An 18,735-nucleotide genomic window follows, 5' to 3' on the forward strand; every position below is an offset into this window, starting at 1 on the left:
TTTCTGGACATTTCACTTTCTGAAAATAAAGTGGTGATCTAACTGGGACTGAGACAGGTATTTTACTAGGCATTAAATGTTGGGGAATTTGTTGAAAAACTGAGTTTAAATGTATTTGGCTAAAAGTGTAGTGGTAAAACTCTGACTTTTCAACTGTACATTGCACTATTTGTATGTATGAAGTGAATGATTGTTATTCTTATTTGCAACCTGTCTACTGTATCCATGTGGAAGAGAGAAATTTGGTGGCATAAGGGCCAGCACAGGCATTTCATCAGAACACCAATGCAGAGGCAATCTATACCGGTCAACCCCAGCACCCATTAAACGTTCACCCCACTATCACTACTTTGGCCCTATCTGATCCTACTCAGGCCGGCAGCCTGGAGGATGGACACTGTATCGTATCAAAAAACATCTTGTAACTCTTCTGCAGGTGAGCTAATCTTCATGTTACACCCAAGTACTTCTCTGCAGCTGCACCACTACATCTTCCTCAGTGATTTATTACGTGTCCATTCTGCGATCACATTTGACAACCTGGATGGTCATGAACATAAAAAGTTAAAAAAACCTTACTGAAGTTAATTCCTATCACTCTCTATTGGCCCTCAGGTCCTACTCCGGAATTTCCATCTTACGATTTCCTCACCTTGGAGCCATCGTCCTCTACTACTTCCACTGCCTTCAGTATACACACCTTCTGAACTACTCTGATGCTGGCAACCTCAAACCGGTGCCCATTTCCCCCACCGGACCCATAGGCTTACCCATTACAGTTTACACAAAAACAACCTTTCCCATCCGATTACTACCAGATTCTTTGGTCTTCATGTTCCTCCCTTCACACTTCTAACATCAGGAATCTCCCTCCTAACATCACTGCTGCCACATGGACATAAGCTGACCACCTAAAACACCTTAATGGCATTTGGGACAAAAAAGCTCTCACAAGCGATACCTGACACATCCTGAACATGACTTTATCCTGGTAAAGACTGCAATTCAAACTCAATATACAGGGACAGTATCTTCTCTGTTTCAACACGCCTTCCACCAGGTCTGCCCATCGCCATCAATATAGGCGGGTGTCACAACACCGGGAAATCTTCAACTTTAGTTGATACCTCCTTTTTTTCCTGCCGCCTTCTAACCGACCTCTATGGGTTCCTCTGACGCCATCTACAAAATCTAAAAACCATTCTCAGGCCTAGGGCCTACCTGCCATTCTTGTCCTCTAAAAATAAGAACCTAAACAAATGAATGGCAAACTTCCTCCAACTTATCTATTCTTCTTCGTTTGGTTTTAAATGGTGGTTGGCCAACCAAATGCGTGCATTACCGCCATCAACTGGGACAGGCGTGTAAATTCCATTACAGATTGTTAAACAAAAGTTGAAACAGAATTTTTTTTTAAATAACTACATAAAATGAATAACACAATAATTATATGTATTTCTAATATTCAAAAGTAAACAAAAAACAAAAACAAAAATGTTACTACCTTCAATCGGCATTTCATTAATGTCTATTTCAGGATCCCTACACAGGAACCTTAGGAACCTGGATAGGAGGAACCTCTTCTTTCGGTATTTCCCTGTAACATTTCAGCTGTAAAGTCCCGGAGATCCAGAAATATTTTCGCCGCCTTTCACAATGATGCCTAGCTTCTTTGATTTTTGATTAGTTTGATTAGTGCAATTTATCATTGCACTATAACCGCAACAAAGTCCACCTTCTTCACTCTAGTGTTTCGGATCCTTCTCCTGAAACGTCCATTCACGCCAAGCTTTGGGGCATCCCACTACAAACTTAATCTCCATTCGCTCCTTCAGCTATTTTCACGCCTCCACATATAATGGCCAAAAGTATATGGTCACCACTCAATAGAGCAGTTTTGATATGTCAACCTGTGAGGTCGTTTTGATGTCCTTGTCGTGATCGTTGGTGTGGGGGGACAAAATAAATTGCGCATCAAGCTCTTTCATCATCACTCAATGCCTAGGTTTACCTCCACTGTATCCACATCCTACCATACCTTTGTCTGTACACTAACCTTGAATCTATATTTATCGCCCCTAGAAACTGCTCCTTTTACTCTTGTTCCGGACGTCCTAGACGTCCAATTCTCCTAGCTTTTAGCCGTACCTTACCTACTCCTCTTCTGTTCCTCTGCGATGTAGAGGTGAATTCAGGTTTTATGCATGTTATCATTAGAAGCTCCTCCCTAAGTTTGTTTTGTTAACTGCTTTAGTACACACAGCAACCCTGATGTCCTAGCTGTTGTCTGAATCCTGGCTTAGGAAGACCACCAATAACTCTGAAATCTCCATCCCTAACTACAACATTTTCAGACAAGATAGAACGGCCAAAGGGGGCAGTGTTGCATTCTACTGCAGCGATAGCCTGCAGAGTTCTGTCCTACTATCCAGGTCTGTAACCAAACAATTTGAACTTCTACTTTTAAAAATCCACCTCTCTAAAAACAGTCTCTCACCTTGCCACCTGCTATAGACCACCCTCTGCCCCCAGCTGTGCTCTGGATACCATATGTGAACTGATTGCCCCCCATCTATCTTCAGAGCTCGTGCTGCTAGTGACCTAAACTGTGACATGTTAAAACCCCGGCATCCTACAATCTAAGCTTGATGCCCTCAATCTCACACAAATTATCAATGAACTACCAGGTACAACCCAAAGCCGTAAACAGCGGCACCCTCATAGATATATCCTAACCAACTTGCCCTCTAAATTCACCTCTGCTGTTTTCAACCAAGATCTCAGTGCCTCATTGCCGCATCCGTAATGGGTCAGCGGTCAAACGACCTCCACTCATCACTATCAAACGCTCCCTGAAAACTTCAGCGAGCAGGCCTTTCAAATTGACCTGGCCCTTTTTCAAGCAGAAATTTGCTTCCTGCAACACAAACTCCAAAAGTTCTGGGACATTGGAAAGTCCATGGAGAATAAGAGCACCTCCTCCCAGCTGCTCACTGCACTGAGGATAAGAAAACTCTGTCACCACGATAAATCCACTATAATTAAGAATTTCAATAAGCAGTTTTCTACGGCTGGCCATGCTTTCCACCTGGCTACCCCTACCCCGGTCAACAGCACTGCACCCCCACAGCAACTCGTGCAAGCCTTCCCCATTTCTCCTTCTCCCAATCCAGTCAGCTGATGTTCTGAAAGAGCTGCAAATCTGGACCCCCACAAATCAGCCGGGCTAGACAATCCGGACCCTTCTTTCTAAAATATCTGCCGAAATTGTTGCAACCCTATTACTAGCCTGTTCAGCCTCTCTTTCGTGTCGTCTGAGATTCCCAAAGATTGGAAAGCCGCTGCGGTCATCCCCTCTTCAAAGGGGGGGACCACTCTTGATCAAACTCTACAGACCTATATCTATCCTACCCTGCCTTTCTAAGGTCTTCGAAAGCCAAGTTAACAAACAGAATCACCGACCATTTCAAATCCCACCGTACCTTCTCCGCTATGCAATCTGGGTTCAGAGCTGGTCATAGGTGCACCTCAGCCACGCTGAAGGTCTAAACGTATCTTACTCGCCATCGATAGAACAATACTATGCAGCCGTATTCATTGACCTGGCCAAGGCTTTTGACTCTGTCAATCACCACATCCTCATCGGCAGACTCAACAGCCTTGGTTTCTCAAAATATTGCCTTGCCTGGTTCACCAACTACTTCTCCCGACAGAGTTCAGTGTGTCAAATCGGAGGGCCTGTTGTCCGGGCCTCTGGCAATCTCTATGGGGTGCCACAGGGTTCAATTCTGGGCCGACTCTCTTCTCTGTATACATCAATGATGTCGCTCTTGCTGTGGTGAGTCTCTGATCCACCTCTACGCAGATGACACCATTCTGTATTACTCTGGCCCTTCTTTGGACACTGTGTTAACACCCTCCAGACGAGCTTCAATGCCATACAACTCTCCTTCCGTGGCCGTCCAACTGCTTTTAAATACAAGTAAAACTAAATGCATGCTCTTCAACCGATTGCTGCCTGCACCTGCCCGCCGGTCCAGCATCACTACTCTGGACGGTTCTGAACTAGAATATGTGGACAATACACAATACCTAGGTGTCTGGTTAGACTGTAAACTCTCCTTCCAGACTCACATCAAAACATCTCAATTCCAATCCAAAGTTAAATCTAGAATTGGCTTCCTATTTCGCAACAAAGCATCCTTCACCCATGCTGCCAAACATACCCTCGTAAAACTGACCATCTTACCGATCCTCGACTTCGGCGATGTCATTTACAAAATAGCCTCCAACACCCTACTCAACAAATTGGATGCAGTCTATCACAGTGCCATCCGTTTTGTCACCAAGGCCCCATATACTACCCACCACTATGACCTGTACACTCTCGTTGGCTGGCCCTCGCTTCATACTCGTCGCCAAATCACTGGCTCCAGGTCATCTACAAGACCCTGCTTGGTAAAGTCCCGCCTTATCTCTGCTCGCTGGTCACCATAGCAGCACCCACCCGTAGCACGCTTTTGGCCGCCTCTCCTTCCAGTTCTCTGCTGCCATTGACTGGAACGAACTACACAAATCTCTGAAACTGGAAACACTTATCTCCCTCACTAGCTTTAAGGACCAGCTGTCAGAGCAGCTCACAGATCATTGCACCTGTACATAGCTATCACGCCCTAACCGTAGAGAGCTTTTTATGTCTCTATTTTTGTTTGGTCAGGGTGTGATTTGGGTGGGCATTCTATGTTCTTTTTCTATGATTTGGATTTCTGTGTGTTTGGCCGGGTGTGGTTCTCAATCAGAGGCAGCTGTCTATCGTTGTCTCTGATTGAGAACCATACCTAGGTTGCCTTTTCCCACCTGRCTGGGTGGGTAGTTGTCCATGTTTAGTTGCCTGTGAGCACTACGTTGGCTTCACGTTTCGTTTGGATGTTTATTGTTTTGTTGGCGACATCGTTAATAAAGAAGTATGTACGCTCACCATGCTGCGCTTTGGTCCACTGTTTCCACCTTAGACCATCGTGACAATAGCCCATCTATAAATATCCCAAACAACTACCTCTTCCCCTACTGTATTTATTTATTTATTTATTTAGCTCCTTTGCACCCCAGTATTTCTACTTTGCACACTCATCTACTGTCAAATCTACCATTCCAGTGTTTTAATTGCTATATTTTATTTACTTCGCCACCATGGCCTATTTATTGCCTTTACCTCCCTTATCTCACCTCATTTGCTCACATTGTATTTAGTCTTATTTTTCTACTGTATTATTGACTGTATGTTTGTTTTACTCCATGTGTAACTCTGTATTGTTATATGTGTCGAACTGCTTTGCTTTATCTTGGCCAGGTCGCAGTTGTAAATGAGAACTTGTTCTCAACTTGCCTACCTGGTTAAATAAAGGTGAAATAAATAAATGTAAAAAATGAAATGTTTCTTGAGCTGAAATAAAAGATCCCAGAAATTTGCCATATGCACAAAAAGCTKATTTCTCTCACATTTTGTGCACATGTGTTTACATCCCTGTTAGTAAGCATTTCTCCTTTGCCAAGATAWTCCATCCACCTGACACGTGTCCTATATCAAGAAGCTGAATCATTACATAGGTGTACCTTGTGCTGGGGACAATAAAAGGCCATTCTAGAAAATGCAGTTTTGTCACACAACACAATTCCATAGATGTCTCAAGTTTTCAGCGAGTGTGCAATTGGCATGCTGACTGCAGGAATGTCCACCAGAGCTGTTGCCAGTAAATGTTATGTTAATTTCTCTACCATATGAATAACGTAAATACAATCATTCAAAATAGGCTACTAATTATGATTTGGCCACAGAGGATCATAAGCATATTTTGTAATTTTTTWATATGGATTGTTTTAAATTGCATTTCCTACAGTTGGAAAGAAAGGCAGCGTATGCAATTTGGGCAGCATAGGAGGCAAAAACCAAATAGATGATTGTTGTCACGTTCCTGACCTTATTTCCTTTGTTTTAGTCTTTGTTTAGTTGGTCTGGACGTGAGCTGGGTGGGTATATTCCATGTTATGTGTTTTCATTGGTTTAGGGTTGTCTAACTAGCCTGATATGGTTCTCAATCAGAGGCAGGTGTTTTACGTTGTCTCTGATTGGGAACCATATTAAGGTAGGCTGTTCTCACTGTTTGTTTGTGGGTGATTGTTCCTGTTCGTTGCGTTCTTTGTTTTCTAGATTCACATGTTCAGGACTGTAGCGTCGTTGGTTTCGTTTTGTTTATTGTTTTGTTCGTGTTGATTAAGTGTTCGAATAAATATGGAAACGTACCACACTGCATATTGGTCTGATCCTTGCTGCTCCTSCTCAGACGAGGAGGATTACGACYATCGTTACAGAATCACCCACCAACCATGGACCAAGCAGTGTGGTAAGCGGCAGCAGCAGCAGGAGTAGCGATCGCAGGACTTATGGAATTGGGAGGAAATTCTGGACAGCGGAGGACCCTGGGCACAACCGGGAGAATATCGACGTCCTCGTGAAGAGCTGGAGGCAGCTAAAGCCGAGAGGCGGTGGTATGAGGAGGCAGCACGGAAGCGAGGCTGGAAGCCTGAGAGTCAGCCCCAAAAATGTCTTGGGGGGGGATAAAAGGGAGTGTGGCGAAGTCAGATAGGAAACCTGCGCCAACTCCCCGTGCTTACCGTGGAGAGCGAGAGTACGGGCAGAAACCGTGTTATGCGGTAAAGCGCACGGTGTCTCCTGTACGTGTGCTTAGCCCGGTGCGGTACATCCCAGCTCCACGTATCGGCCGGGCTAGATTGAGCATTGAGCCAGGTGCCATGAAGCCGGCTCAACGCGTCTGGTCTCCAGTGCGTCTCCTCGGGCCGGCATACATGGCACCAGCCTTACGCATGGTGTCCCCGGTTCGCCAACACAGTCCAGTGCGGGTTATTCCACCTCCCCGCACTGGTCGGGCTACGGGGAGCATTCAACCAGGTAAGGTTGGGCAGGCTCGGTGCTCAAGGGAGCCAGTACGCCTGCACGGTCCGGTATATCCGGCGCCACCTCCGCCCCAGCCCAGTACCACCAGTGCCAACACCACGCACCAGGCTTCCAGTGTGTCTCCAGAGCCCTGTACCTCCTCCACGCACTCGCCATATGGTGCGTGTCTCCAGCCCGGTACCACCAGTTCCGGCACCACGCACCAAGCCTCCTGTGCGTCTCCAGAGCCCTGTACGCCCCTGTCTCTTATACACATCTAGATGTGTATAAGAGACAGTCCCCGCACTGGTCGGGCTACGGGGAGCATTCAACCAGGTAAGGTTGGGCAGGCTCGGTGCTCAAGGGAGCCAGTACGCCTGCACGGTCCGGTATATCCGGCGCCACCTCCGCCCCAGCCCAGTACCACCAGTGCCAACACCACGCACCAGGCTTCCAGTGTGTCTCCAGAGCCCTGTACCTCCTCCACGCACTCGCCATATGGTGCGTGTCTCCAGCCCGATACCACCAGTTCCGGCACCACGCACCAAGCCTACTGCTGTCTCTTATACACATCTAGATGTGTATAAGAGACAGCCAGGCTTCCAGTGTGTCTCCAGAGCCCTGTACCTCCTCCACGCACTCGCCATATGGTGCGTGTCTCCAGCCCGATACCACCAGTTCCGGCACCACGCACCAAGCCTCCTGTGCGTCTCCGCCGGCCAGAGTCTGCCTTCTGCCCAGCGCCGCCTGCGCTGTCCGTCTGCCCAGCGCCGCCTGCGCTGCCCGTCTGCCCAGCGCCGCTGTACTGTCACGTTCCTGACCTTATTTCCTTTGTTTAGTCTTTGTTTAGTTGGTCAGGACGTGAGCTGGGTGGGTATATTCCATGTTATGTGTTTTCATTGGTTTAGGGTTGTCTAACTAGCCTGATATGGTTCTCAATCAGAGGCAGGTGTTTTACGTTGTCTCTGATTGGGAACCATATTAATGTAGGCTGTTCGGAAACGTGGAATATGGAAACGTACCACACTGCATATTGGTCTGATCCTTGCTGCTCCTCCTCAGACGAGGAGGATTTCGACAATCGTTACAGTTGTTGAGTTGCAACTGTCAGTGAAAAGTAGAGAGGCCCAGTCAGGCAGGCAATCGCAATATTTCAAAATACGATCACGGGAAAAACTATTTTGGCAAGCAAATGACTGTTGCTGTAAAGAGAAGTTGAGAAGAAAACAGTAGACTATAGCCTATCTTATTGGCACCAGTGGAAAGCATCGACCYTATCCTCGGAAAGTGTGCACTACACATATTCACTTTTAATCACTGTTGGCAATTTAATCATTTGCTTTTGGACAATAATTTCCTCATCCAATTTTGATGGACGTCATATGATATTTGTGTCTCCCCTTCTCATAGGACTATTATATATCTGTTTGTCAGTATCAGCAGGGTAGTCTACCCTGTAATTGGTTCTATTAGAAAAATATTATGCTAAGGGCTCCAAAGTGTAGTAGAATTGCATGAAATTTGTTTATAAAAGGCAACATTTTTAGGGTGAAAATTAGCTTCCCGAACTTGAAACTTGTGAGTTTWCCCATCAAGAGAAGAAATGTTCTGCAGCCTATTATGTATTAAGTTTGCCATGTATTATGTATTCTAAGTGTTTTCTCATGCTATTTTATATGCAATGTTGGATTATGTKAATTCTGCATTTCTTCCAGTTAGTGTAAACTGTGAGAAAGAATGAATAAAGTCAAAGTCACTCGTTCCATCAGCATCGTGACCTCAACATAGGATATGATGACAATGTATATATGATGACAACGTGTATGCTAATAATCAGGAAGCAGGTACAGGGAGTCAATTTAATAAATATCGGAACATGGAACAAAATAATGAACACGAGTAGCGTACAGACATGAAACATGTAAAACAGAAACAATAACTCCTGAGGAAAGAACCCAAGGGAGTGACAGATATAGAGGAGTTAATTAGGAAGGTGATGGAGTCCAGGTGAGTCTCATGAGGCGCAGGCACGTGCAATGATGGTGACAGGTGTGCGTAATAATGAGTAAACTGGTGACAATGAGCGCCAGAGTGGAGGAGCGGGAGTAGACGTGACACATTGGTTCTCATATTTGCTCAATAAAGATATTCTACAATTAAATAATCAAACAATTAAAATTATAAAAATAATTAAACATGAAGTAGCAAGTTAAGCGACGTTGACATTGAACTTACTATGTTGACCTTTGGATTATTGGTTAGGGTGGTCTACAGTGAAATGCGTGAGCTTTTAGATAATAGTAGCCTATAGGCAGGCCCAATAGATGGCTTACTACTAGGTAGGTCTATCCAGGGTGCAAATTACGGGGGAGCCAGGGGGGCTCGGCTCCCCTGAATGAAACATTAGCTCCCCTAAATAATTATAATTTAACCATTCTCCTATTTGTTTAAAATGTAGTGATACATATGTTTTACAGTGGTAAATATGAAAATAACAGTTTCCAAATTAAACAAACACCCCCACCACCTCTCTGTCATGGTTTAAACCATTTACAGCATTTCTATGTGGCAGTGCTGTCCACTCAGTAGTGCTGAATTCCGGCCTCAGCCCAGCTCCTTTATGGACAGATTTTCCTTTGTACTTCCTCATTTTCACCATTTGTTTCTCATGCGTCCAAGATAAGAAATAGCTTTTATTCCAATGCATTAGATTTATCCATTCATTTGTCATTATTTGCTTTTGTCAGTCAGCTCYTTGCTTTGTTTTTCAGGTGCACGCGGGTAGCCTACTGTTGTTCTCAGTGCCWTCTGTGGCCAGAAGTAGTATTCCATTTATTTATCTTTATTATTTTCTATCAATATTTGTTTATCTTTCCTAGATCAGCTGATGATGGTAGCCTTCTAGCTAAATTACCACACAACTTGCTAGCTAGCTTATTAGCCTTGTAGCTAACAGAGCACGGTGCTGGAGCTATTAGTTCAGAGGATACAATCAACTCATCTATCTACTATTTTTTACAGTAAWAAACGAGTTGCTAGCTAATTAGCTAGCTACATATATAGCCACGGAATTAGCAGCTAGCTTTTTAGCTAATGTTAGCTTGCAGCACCTTGACAATCTGTTTTTCCCCCTTTTCCCCTGAACTGCTAGCACATGWTGAATGGTCGTTGCAATGGTAACTATGGGGCGGAGTTATGGGAGAGAATCATCAAATCAGCTTCCAAAATGTTTGTTTGTGATGCAGATTGGCGCGACTGTCAGTCAGAAATCAGTGTTGCCAACTTAGCGACTTTGTCACTATATTTAGCGAGTATTCAGACCCCTCTAGTGACACATTTTCAAAAAAGCGACTAGCGACAAATCTAGCAACTTTTTCTGGTGTTATTGGAGACTTTTGGAGACTGACTTGAAAGCACGTATCGTATCGTTCTTACTCTTCTCAACGAGCAGCGGGTGCTGCCGTGGGCCCCACCCCCGTTCCCAAAGCATCACAGGCGCCCAGTCCTCGCGCAGCAGTCCCTCCCAGTGTCATGTTTTGTCTTTGATCATGTCTTGTCCTGTGCTTCCCTCTGCTGGTCTTATTAGTTCTTTCTCTTTCTCTCTCTCTATCGTCCGTTCATGCTCCCAGCTGTTTCTCATTCTCTACGACCTCATTTACTCTTTCACACCTGTCCCCTATTTTGCCCTCTGATTAGAGTCCCTATTTCTCCCTCTGTTTCCGCTCCTGTCCTTGTCGGATTCTTGTTTGATGTTTGCTGTTCTGTGTCCTTGTTTCGCGCCTGTCGTGTTCTTTGCCTTCTTCAGATGCTGCGTGTGAGCAGGTGTCTATGTCAGCTACGGCAGTGCCTTCCCGAAGCGACCTGCAGTCTGTGGTCGCGTCTCCAGGCGTTCCTCTCTATTGACGAGAGGATTTCAGTTTCCTGTTTTGGATTACCATTGATTATATCCGGAGAATCATTATTTGTTTAATACTGGAATAAAGACTCTTTACTATTACGTCGCTTTTGGTCCTCATTCATCAGCATAACAGAGAAATCCGACCAAGATGGACCCAGCGACTATGATTCTCTCAACACTGCCGTCGAGTTCCAGGGAGCAATGCTCGGCAGACGAGCAGGAATTGTTTGCTGCTCATCATGCCGTTGAGACCCTGGCGCTCAGGTCTCCGATCTCTCTGGACAGTTCAGATCTTCGTCTCGTGCACCAGCTACTTCCTGGTCTTCCGAGTTCCGGAACCTAGGGTTAATAACCCACCATGTTACTCTGGGCAGCCCACTGAGTGTCGCTCCTTTCTCACCCAGTGTGATATTGTGTTCTCTCTCCAGCCCAACACGTACTCAAAGAGAGAGCTCGGATCGCTTACGTCATATCACTCCTCTGGTCGGCTCGGGAGTGGGGCACAGCTATCTGGGAGGCAAGGGCTGAGTGTTCTAACGATTATCAGAACTTTAAAGAGGAGATGATACGGGTTTTGATCGTTCAGTTTTTGGGAAGGAGGCTTCCAGGGCCTGGCTTCCCTATGTCAAGGTGATCGATCCATAACGGATTACTCTATAGAGTTTTCGCACTCTTGCTGCCTCCAGTGACTGGAACGAGCCGGCGTTGCTCGCTCGTTTTCTGGAGGGACTTCACGCTGAGGTTAAGGATGAGATTCTCTCCCGGGAGGTTCCTTCCAGCGTGGACTCTTTGATTTCACTCGCCATCCGCATAGAACGACGGATAGATCTTCGTCATCGAGCTCGTGAAGAGAGCTCGCGTTAACGGTGCTTCCCCTCTCCGCATACTCAACATCTCCTCCCACCGGCTCAGAGACTGAGCCCATGCAGCTGGGAGGTATTCGCATCTGACTAAGGAGAGGGAACGGAGAATCACCAACCGCCTTTGCCTCTATTGCGGTTCTGCTGGACATTTTGTCATGTCATGTTCAGTAAAAGCCAGAGCTCTCATCAGTAAGCGGAGGGCTACTGGTGAGCGCTACTACTCAGGCTCTCCATCAAGATCCTGTACTACCTTGTCGGTCCATCTACGCTGGACCGTTCGGCTGCTTCCTGCAGTGCCTTGATAGACTCGGGGCTGAGGGTTGTTTTATGGACGAAGCATGGGCTCGGAAACATGACATTCCTCTCAGACAGTTAGGGGAGCCCACGCCCAGTTCGCCTTAGATGGTAGTCTTCTCCCAGTATCAGATGTGACACTACCTTTAACCCTCACAGTATCTGGTAACACAGTGAGACCATTTCTTTTTGATTTTTCGTTCACCTTTACACCTGTTGTTTTGGGTCATCCCTGGCTAGTATGTCATAATCCTTCTATTAATTGGTCAAGTAATTCTATCCTATCTGGAACGTTTCTTGTCATGTGAATGTTTAATGTCTGCTATCCCTCCTGTGTCTTCTGTCCCCTCTACTCAGGAGGAACCTGGTGATTAGACAGGAGTGCCGGAGGAATATCATGATCTGCGCACGGTCTTCAGTCGGTCCAGAGCCACCCCTTCCTCCTCACCGGTCGTATGATTGTTGTATTGATCTCCTTCCGGGGACCACTCCCCCTCGGGTAGACTATACTCTCTGTCGGCTCCCGAACGTAAGGCTCTCGAGGATTATCTGTCTGTTTCTCTCGACGCCGGTACCGTGGTGCCTTCTTCCTCTCCCGCCGGAGCGGGATTTTTCTTTGTTAAGAAGAAGGACGGTACTCTGCGCCCCTGCGTGGATTATCGAGGGCTGAATGACATAACGGTTAAGAATCGTTATCCGCTTCCCTTATGTCGTCAGCCTTCGAGATTTTGCAGGGAGCCAGGTGCTTTACTAAGTTGGACCTTCGTAACGCTTACCATCTCGTACGCATCAGAGAGGGGGACGAGTGGAAAACGGCGTTTAACACTCCGTTAGGGCATTTTGAATACCGGGTTCTGCCGTTCGGTCTCGCTAATGCTCCAGCTGTCTTTCAGGCATTAGTTAATGATGTACTGAGAGACATGCTGAACATTTTTGTTTTCGTTTACCTTGACGATATCCTGATTTTTTCACCGTCACTCGAGATTCATGTTCAGCACGTTCGACGTGTACTCCAGCGCCTTTTAGAGAATTGTCTCTACGTGAAGGCTGAGAAGTGCGCCTTTCATGTCTCCTCTGTCACTTTCTCGGTTCTGTTATTTCCGCTGAAGGCATTCAGATGGATCCCGCTAAGGTCCAGGCTGTCAGCGATTGGCCCGTCCCTAAGTCACGTGTCGAGTTGCAGCGCTTTCTCGGTTTCGCTAATTTCTATCGGCGTTTCATTCGTAATTTCGGTCAAGTGGCTGCCCCTCTCACAGCTCTGACTTCTGTCAAGACTTGCTTTAAGTGGTCCGGTTCCGCCCAGGGAGCTTTTGATCTCCTCAAGAAGCGTTTTACATCCGCCCTATCCTTGTTACTCCTGACGTCACAAACAATTCATTGTCGAGGTTGACGCTTCAGAGTGGGCGTGGGAGCCATTCTGTCTCAGCGCTTCCAGTCTGACGATAAGGTCCATCCTTGCGCTTACTTTTCTCATCGCCTGTCGCCATCGGAACGCAACTATGATGTGGGTAACGCGAACTGCTCGCCATCCGCTTAGCCATAGGCGAATGGCGACAGTGGTTAGGGGGCGACCGTCCCTTTTGTCGTTTGGACTGACCATAAGAACCTTGAGTACATCCGTTCGGCCAAACGACTTAATGCACGTCAAGCTCGTTGGGCGTTGTTTTTCGCTCGTTTCGAGTTCGTGATTTCCTATCGTCGGGAATAAGAACACCAAGCCTGATGCCTTATCCGTCTCTTTAGTTCTTCTGTGGCTTCTACCGACCCGAGGATTCTCCCTGAAGGGCGTGTTGTCGGGTTGACTGTCTGGGGAATTGAGAGACAGGTAAAGCAAGCACTCACTCACACTGCGTCGCCGCGCGCTTGTCCTAGTACCTTCTTTCGTCGTTCCTGTCTTTACTCGTCTGGCTGTTCTTCAGTGGGCTCACTCTGCCAAGTTAGCTGGCCACCCGGCGTTCGGGGTACGCTTGCTTCTATTCGCCAGCGTTTTGGTGGCCTACTCAGGAGCGGGACACGCGTCGTTTCGTGGCTGCTTGTTCGGACTGCGCGCAGACTAAGTCTAACTCTCCTCCTGCCGGTCGTCTCAGACCGCTTCCCATTCCTTCTCGACCATGGTCTCACATCGCCTTAGACTTATTACCGGTCTGCCTTCGTCTGCGGGGAAGACTGTGATTCTTACGGTTATCGATAGGTTCTCTAAGGCGGCACATTTCATTCCCTCGCTAAGCTTCCTTCCGCTAAGGAGACGGCACAAATCATCATTGAGAATGTTTCAGAATTCATGGCCTCCCGTTAGACGCCGTTTCAGACAAGGTCCGCAATTCACGTCACAGTTTTGGAGGGAGTTCTGTCGTTTGATTGGTGCTCCGTCAGTCTCTCTTCGGGTTTCATCCCCAGTCTAACGGTCAAGCAGAAAGGGCCAATCAGTCGATTGTCGCATTTTACGCAGCCTTTCGTTTCGAAACCCTGCGTCTTGGGCAGAACAGCTCCCCTGGGCTGAGTACGCTCACAACTCGCTTCCTCGTCTGCTACCGGGCTGTCCCCGTTTCAGAGTAGTCTTGGCTACCAGCCTCCTCTGTTTTCGTCCCAGCTCGCCGAGTCCAGCGTTCCCTCCGCTCAGGCTTTTGTCCAACGTTGTGAGCGCACCTGGAGGAGGGTCAGGTCTGCACTTTGCCGTTACAGGGCGCAGACTGTGAGAGCCGCAATAAACGTAGGATTAAGAGTCCTAGGTATTGTCGCGGTCAGAGAGTGTGGCTTTCCACTCGTAACCTTCCCCTTACGACAGCTTCTCGCAAGTTGACTCCGCGGTTCATTGGTCCGTTCCGTGTCTCTCAGGTCGTCAATCCTGTCGCTGTGCGACTGCTTCTTCCGCAACATCTTCGTCGCGTCCACCCTGTTTTCCATGTCTCCTGTGTCAAGCCTTTTCTTCGCGCCCCCGTTCGTCTTCCTCCCCCCCCCCCGTCCTTGTCGAGGGCGCTCCTATTTACAAGGTACGGAAGATCATGGACATGCGTTCTCGGGGACGTGGTCACCAGTACTTAGTGGATTGGAGGGTTACGGTCCTGAGGAGAGGAGTTGGGTTCCATCTCGGGACGTGCTGGACCGTTCGTTGATTGATATTTCCTTCGTTGCCCCAGGGTTCCTCCTCGAGTGCGCCAGGAGGCGCTCGGTGATGGGGGGGTACTGTCATGTTTGTCTTTGATCATGTCTTGTCCCTGTGCTTCCCTCTGCTGGTCTTATTAGGTTCTTTCTCTTTCTCTCTCTCTATCGTTCCGTTCATGCTCCACTGTTTCTCATTCTCCCTACGACCTCATTTACTCTTTCACACCTGTCCCCTATTTTGCACTCTGATTAGAGTCCTATTTCTCCCTCTGTTTTCCGCTCCTGTCCTTGTCGGATCTTGTTTGATGTTTGCTGTTCCTGTTCCTTGTTTCGCCCTGTCGTGTTCTTTGCCTTCTTCAGATGCTGCGTGTGAGCAGTGTCTATGTCAGCTACGGCCAGTGCCTTCCCGAACGACCTGCAGTCTGTGGTCGCGTCTCCAGGCGTTCCTCTCTATTGACGAGAGGATTTCAGTTCCTGTTTGGATTACCATTGATTATATCCAGGAGAATACATTATGTTTAATACTGGAATAAAGACTCTGTTACTATTACGTCGCTTTTGGGTCCTCATTCATCAGCATAACACCCAGCTGCAGTCAGAGCAGGAGATATTCACCCTCCGCGACCAGACTGCAAATGAATCGTGCATGCGGAAGCCGCCGCTGGCTGATCCCGCCCTGGCTTACATTCAGGCGGGGATGTAAATGTAAAATGTTCTTTGTCTAAAGTAAATCACTGCACAAAAATAAATCACTGCATTTTACTCCACAGCCTCAGTCACTTACTCACCTTGTCCACTGTTGTTGCCTCTCTGTGACATAAGCTAAACATCTAGCTGGCTAGCTCATCATGGCTCAGTCTAAACTGTACACTCAAATATACAGAAAGGATGGGCAATCAAACCCTGAATTCAAAGGCTGGTTGAAGCCGTTTATTGGAGATGACACACGTGCATACTGCCTGTATTGTAAGGCTGATTTCTACGCCAAACTTAGTGATGTAAAAAAACACATGACAACTAATAAACATACTCAAAAGGCAAAGCCTTATAACAGTTCCACCCAAAACAAGCTGTCATTTATGGTAAAAAAAAAATACTCTGCAAAAAGGCTGAGGCCACCATGGCATTAGCTATCGCTGAACACTGTTCCATGCTGGCATGTGATCACATTGGAGAAGTATGTAGAGCTGCTTTCTCAGACTCCACTGCTGCTACCCACTTCAAAATGCACAGGAGAAAGTGCACAGAAATTATTAATGGTGTTCTAGCACCATACTTTCTGAAAAAGTTGGTCGCAGATGTGGGTGACCAGCGTTTCAGCTCCTCTTTGATGAGTCCACGGATGTAAGTGTTTCTAAGTACCTGGGGTTGTGATAAGGTACTTTAGTGGCACCAAGCAGACAATTGATCAACATTTGGGGCTTGTTGAGTTGGAGGAGGAGATGCAAATCTATAGCCCGTGCTGTTGTGGCTTTCCTCAAAGAAGTGTTGTCTTAAAAAAGAGAAACTCCTGGGATAGGGACTGACAATGCCTCTGTTATGACGGGGATTAACAACAGGCCATAAAGTGCTGAAGAGGAGTATGGCCTCAAATATCTGGTTATTTTTCGCTGTGTGTGCCACTCTCTGCAGCTTGCTCCTTCGTAGTTCTAAACATATTTAGGGTGTTTTTTACTCACTTTTTGTCTCTSCCACGACGTTATTCCTCTCTCCTACAGCGCCCATCACAATTACATGCACATGGCCAATTATGCAAATTCGGTGATGACTTCATTTAGCAACTTCTAGCGACTTTTAGGACAGCCAATAGCTACTTTCCTTACTGAGGAGTTGGTAACACTGGTCAGAATCGGTAGACAGTCAGATCCGGCACTGACCCCGGCTCCACAAGTTATCTCTCTGTGCAACAATCAAAACATTCCATCTTATCAGGAGAGGTAGATACAACGTCTAAACATTCCGACATCAACACCAGTGACTGTGAGCGTTACCAATAAAGGTAGGGGTGATATGGACAAGCAGTTGATTCCTTTGGATCAGGGATGGGCAACTGGCGGTCAGCGACCCCCCCCCCTTTTCAAGGCCCTCATATAAATAAAATAATAAATGCAGTCTGGGTCTCAACTTACTGTTGCAAGTTCAAATAGTAGAATACACAACGTGCAACTTTGAAATTCTGTTGTGCATCAACAGTTTTTTCTTGTTACTGCATGTCAGTCACTGATAGTCACTAAATTAGTCCATGTCAACTAAAATCTTTTAGTTTGGTAAATTAGTCTAGCAGCCAGCTATCTAAACTTTTAGTAGGCCTAATCATGGTCGAATTACCAACCGGGGGTAATATCATATTTAAAACTGCAAACATTTCTCTCCACCCTATGGCAAAATATGTAGAATTGCAGGAAATGTGCAGTAGAACTGCAGATTTGCCTCTCCGCCCCATGGCAAAATGAGTAGAATTACAAGAAATGAGGTATACATTTRAAAATCTTCTCTCCGCTCCATGGCATAATATGTAGAATTGCAGCAAACGTGCTTTTAAACGGCAACATTTTCTCTATGCCCCATGGCAAAATGTGTAGAATTGCACAAAGTTACAAAAAAAATCTGTTTCTCTGCTGTCAAGAGGGGGGGTCAGTAAAATGTTTTTAGTTTGAGGTTTAAATCAAGAAGTTTGTTTATTCGTTCTTCAAGAGTGCCTTGATGGGAAACATAAGCCCCACTAATCATTTTTCTCCATTATTTGTTTACTGAGTGGTGGCCATCATCGTCTTTGATTATCCTCTCTGACTACTAGCAGTTTGGTTGGTTGGATGGTGTCTAATGACTGTGAGGTGTGGACGGACTCTAAAACTTAATCCAATGAAATATGACGTAAACAAAAGTATTCTGTCAAGGGTTAACTAAGGGCCGTAGCTGTAGCATTATATTTTACAGCGCAAAAATGACCAGTCATTTACTAAGAAAAAATATTAACAATGTTAATGACACAGTAATTAAGTTAAATTAGTGTACACACATATAGTGACTATACATTAAGTGTAAGTAACAATGAGTAAATACAATACTTAAATTGTACAATACTTAAATAAATACACTGTAATAATAGCACTGTAATATTAAAGTGTTGCCAAAAACATCTAGCTCAAAGCAACTAAATGAAAACTTTAGTGCTCACCATTCTCCATGCTTTGGAATTGAACAGCATCCTMCAAGAAATTCCACTGATCGCKTCGAAACTTCATTTATCCCAACATTTGTTTTAATTATTTGTATGTTTTATTGTTGTGTTGTAATTGCCAATGTGGACATATTTTATGGCAGAAAGCTCCAAAGACAAATCTGAGAAAGGTGCTCCTTTATAAACTCACAGTTATACTAAATGTTAATAATTGATATTCCTTTCACAATTTTGGCCAAAGGTTAGAGATCACTAAACTATTCCACTACARGAAAAGTGATGTTAGTCAAACAAACCAATTTAGACTAGGGTCCTTTAGTGTTATCCCCCTAGTGGGGGGTGGTGGTGTTATCTCCCTCCCTCCATGCTTTTCTTGTACTAACCCTTGCAGTTTCTTACTAGCAATACAAACATTTCTCTCCATCTTGTGGCAAAATTAGTAGAA

At 45.9% G+C, this 18,735-nt stretch overlaps 1 protein-coding gene across 1 annotated transcript in view; it reads right to left on the reverse strand.

The window, feature by feature from the left end:
• The window catches only part of LOC111978416 (regulator of microtubule dynamics protein 2), a 91,590-nt gene extending 73,190 nt beyond the window's left edge, over positions 1 to 18,400 (reverse strand). The window contains 1 exon segment of the mRNA XM_024008476.2: positions 18,288 to 18,400. Coding sequence (XP_023864244.2) covers positions 18,288 to 18,317 — 30 coding nt within the window. The 5' untranslated portion in view covers positions 18,318 to 18,400.
• Positions 18,401 to 18,735: the final 335 nt, after the last annotated feature.

Source organism: Salvelinus sp. IW2-2015, linkage group LG18, assembly GCF_002910315.2.
Source record: "Salvelinus sp. IW2-2015 linkage group LG18, ASM291031v2, whole genome shotgun sequence".
In the NCBI taxonomy this organism is placed as follows: Eukaryota; Metazoa; Chordata; class Actinopteri; order Salmoniformes; family Salmonidae; genus Salvelinus; species Salvelinus sp. IW2-2015.